The following is a 2397-nucleotide window of genomic DNA, read 5'->3' as shown; positions in this document are numbered from 1 at the left end:
ATCCCCAGACCCTGTGCCCATGCTCGGGGCCCCGCGGCCCTCCCCTGGCCCTCCGGCCCCATAGCGCCAGTCGCCAACTGGCCCCTCTCCAGAACAAGGCCCACCCATGGCTCCTGTCTGGCCCCCCGCCGCTGCTTCCCTGGACCCCAGGGCTGGGAGCCGGCACTGCCCGCCTGCTCGGCCCCGCCTCCCTGGGGCCCCAGGCCTGCTCAATTTCCTCCTCCCACCCTGGGGAGGGGCTGAGGGCCGCCTCTGGGCCCCGGGATCACCCTGCATGGCCTCACAGGGCAGAGTGGCGAGCTGGGGTGGGGCGTGTGGTTCAGTGCAGAGCGCTGGCCCAGCACCAGTCAGGTTCAGACGGCACTTCCTCACCTTCCCAGGAGCTGCTGGGCTCCTTCTCACCTCCGGGGCCACGGCCATTTCCTCAGCCAGCAGTGCCCTTCCCCCGGCTCTTCCTGGCCAGCTCTCGCATGACCCTCCACACCTCATTCACTCCCGCCTGGGTTCCAGGAGCACCTGGACACATTTATGATGGACACTCTTCTCTCGAGAAAAGTCTGGGAAAGAGTAGGGTCGAGGTGGGACCTGAGCTTCCCTGGGACCCCTGCCTAAGTGCAGAGTCCCCTTGCCCTGTGGCTAGAAAGAAGTGGACACGGGGCCAGGTCTCCTGGTCTGAATCCAGCTTCGCTTCGCTGTCTTGGCCGAGAGCCGTTTGGTCAGTTTTGTCATCTGTGAAACAGGCACAGTGGCAGGCTCCATGAGGACCACCTGGCAGTCCTGGGGGCCCCTCTGCGGGGTCCCTGTCCTCAATGCCTCTGTCTCCCCTCTTCCCCGCAGCCTCTCCACCATGGATGTGCTCCACCAGGCCAAGCTGTCCTGTCCCTGGCGCCACTACCTCTGGGGGCTGCTGCTGCAGCTGCTGTTGGCTCTGAGTTTCTACTCCTACCTGCGGGTGTCACAGGACAACCCCATTGGGCCTCCTAGGGCAGGGGTCCCCTGCAGGGAACCTGTCCCCACTGCTGCCAACGGGTCAGCAGGGCTGGCCACCTGGAGCCCCCCTGCCGGCAGGTCCCTCCTGATCCTCCTGTGGACTTGGCCCTTCCACACCCCTGTGGCTCTGTCCCGCTGCTCCGAGCTGCGGCCTAGTGAGGCCGACTGCCAGCTGACCACCAACCGCAGCCAGTACCCCTGGGCAGACGCCGTCATCGTGCACCACCGGGAGGTCAGCTACTCGCCCAGCACGCAGCTGCCGCCGTCCCCGCGGCCGCCCGGGCAGCGCTGGATGTGGTTCAGCATGGAGTCGCCCAGCCACTGTCGCCAGCTGCAAGCCCTGGACGGGCTCTTCAACCTCACCATGTCCTACCGCAGCGACTCGGATGTCTTCACGCCCTACGGCTGGCTCGAGCCCTGGCCGGGCCCTCCCGAGCCCGCGGGGCTCAACCTCTCGGCCAAGACCGAGCTGGTGGCCTGGGTGGTGTCCAACTGGAGGGAGGACTCGGCCAGGGTGCGCTACTACCAGCAGCTGCGTGCCCACCTCCCGGTGCACGTGTTCGGGCGGTCGCACCAGCAGCTGCCCCGCGAGGCCATGGCGCAGCGCCTGGCGCAGTACAAGTTCTACCTGGCCTTCGAGAACTCGCAGCACCGCGACTACATCACCGAGAAGCTGTGGAACAACGCCCTGCGCGCCTGGGCCGTGCCGGTGGTGCTGGGCCCCAGCAGGCAGAACTACGAGCGCTTCCTGCCGCCCGACGCCTTCATCCACGTGGAGGACTTCCCCGGCCCCCAGGCCCTGGCGCAGCACCTGCGCGAGCTGGACCGTGACCCCGCGCGCTACCTGGGCTACTTCCGCTGGCGGGAGACCCTGCGGCCCGTGTTGGGCAGCTGGGCGCTGTCTTTCTGCAAAGCCTGCTGGCGGCTGCAGCAGGACTCCAGGTACCAGACGGTGCCCAGCATCGCCTCTTGGTTCACCTGACTGGCCTGGCTGGGCCTCCTGCCCGGGCACCAGCTGGGACCTGGGTCTCTGGAGGCCTCCTACCTGGAACCAGGCCTGCTGGACATCTCTGCTGGCCTGGCTGGGCTCCAGGGGCCTCCCCTGCTGGGGACTTTGCTTGCCCCTGCTAGCAGCCCGGCCTGGTGGTCGACCTGGGCGGTCCAGGACCTTGCCCTAAAAAAAAAAAAAAAAAAAAAAAAAACTTGGCCCTGGGGACCGGGCTCCCTGGGGGTCCTGTCCTCTGGTGACTGGCCCGTGGGCTTGTGACATTACTGCCTGTGGGGTATGCAGATCTTGTCACCGTTTCCAGATAGTGATGCTTCAAGAAAGCAGACGTGTCCCCTCCTTGTTCTAGAATAGCGGCTCAGTCCAGGATGGTTCTGTCCCCACTAGGTGACACTTGTCAA

General features: G+C 66.0%; 1 protein-coding gene across 1 annotated transcript; it reads left to right on the top strand.

Moving 5' to 3' along the window:
- Positions 1–837: 837 nt before the first annotated feature.
- Positions 838–1996, top strand: LOC308644120 (4-galactosyl-N-acetylglucosaminide 3-alpha-L-fucosyltransferase FUT5-like). The gene has a single exon (XM_081284859.1). It carries the CDS (start codon positions 848–850, stop codon positions 1970–1972), a length of 1125 nt encoding a protein of 374 aa, XP_081140985.1. The 5' UTR covers positions 838–847; the 3' UTR covers positions 1973–1996.
- The last annotated feature ends 401 nt before the right edge of the window (positions 1997–2397 follow it).

Source organism: Spermophilus citellus, assembly GCF_964194105.1.
Source record: "Spermophilus citellus genome assembly, chromosome: 3".
Lineage (NCBI taxonomy): Eukaryota > Metazoa > Chordata > Mammalia > Rodentia > Sciuridae > Spermophilus > Spermophilus citellus.
This window is presented reverse-complemented; position numbering and strand designations above follow the sequence as displayed.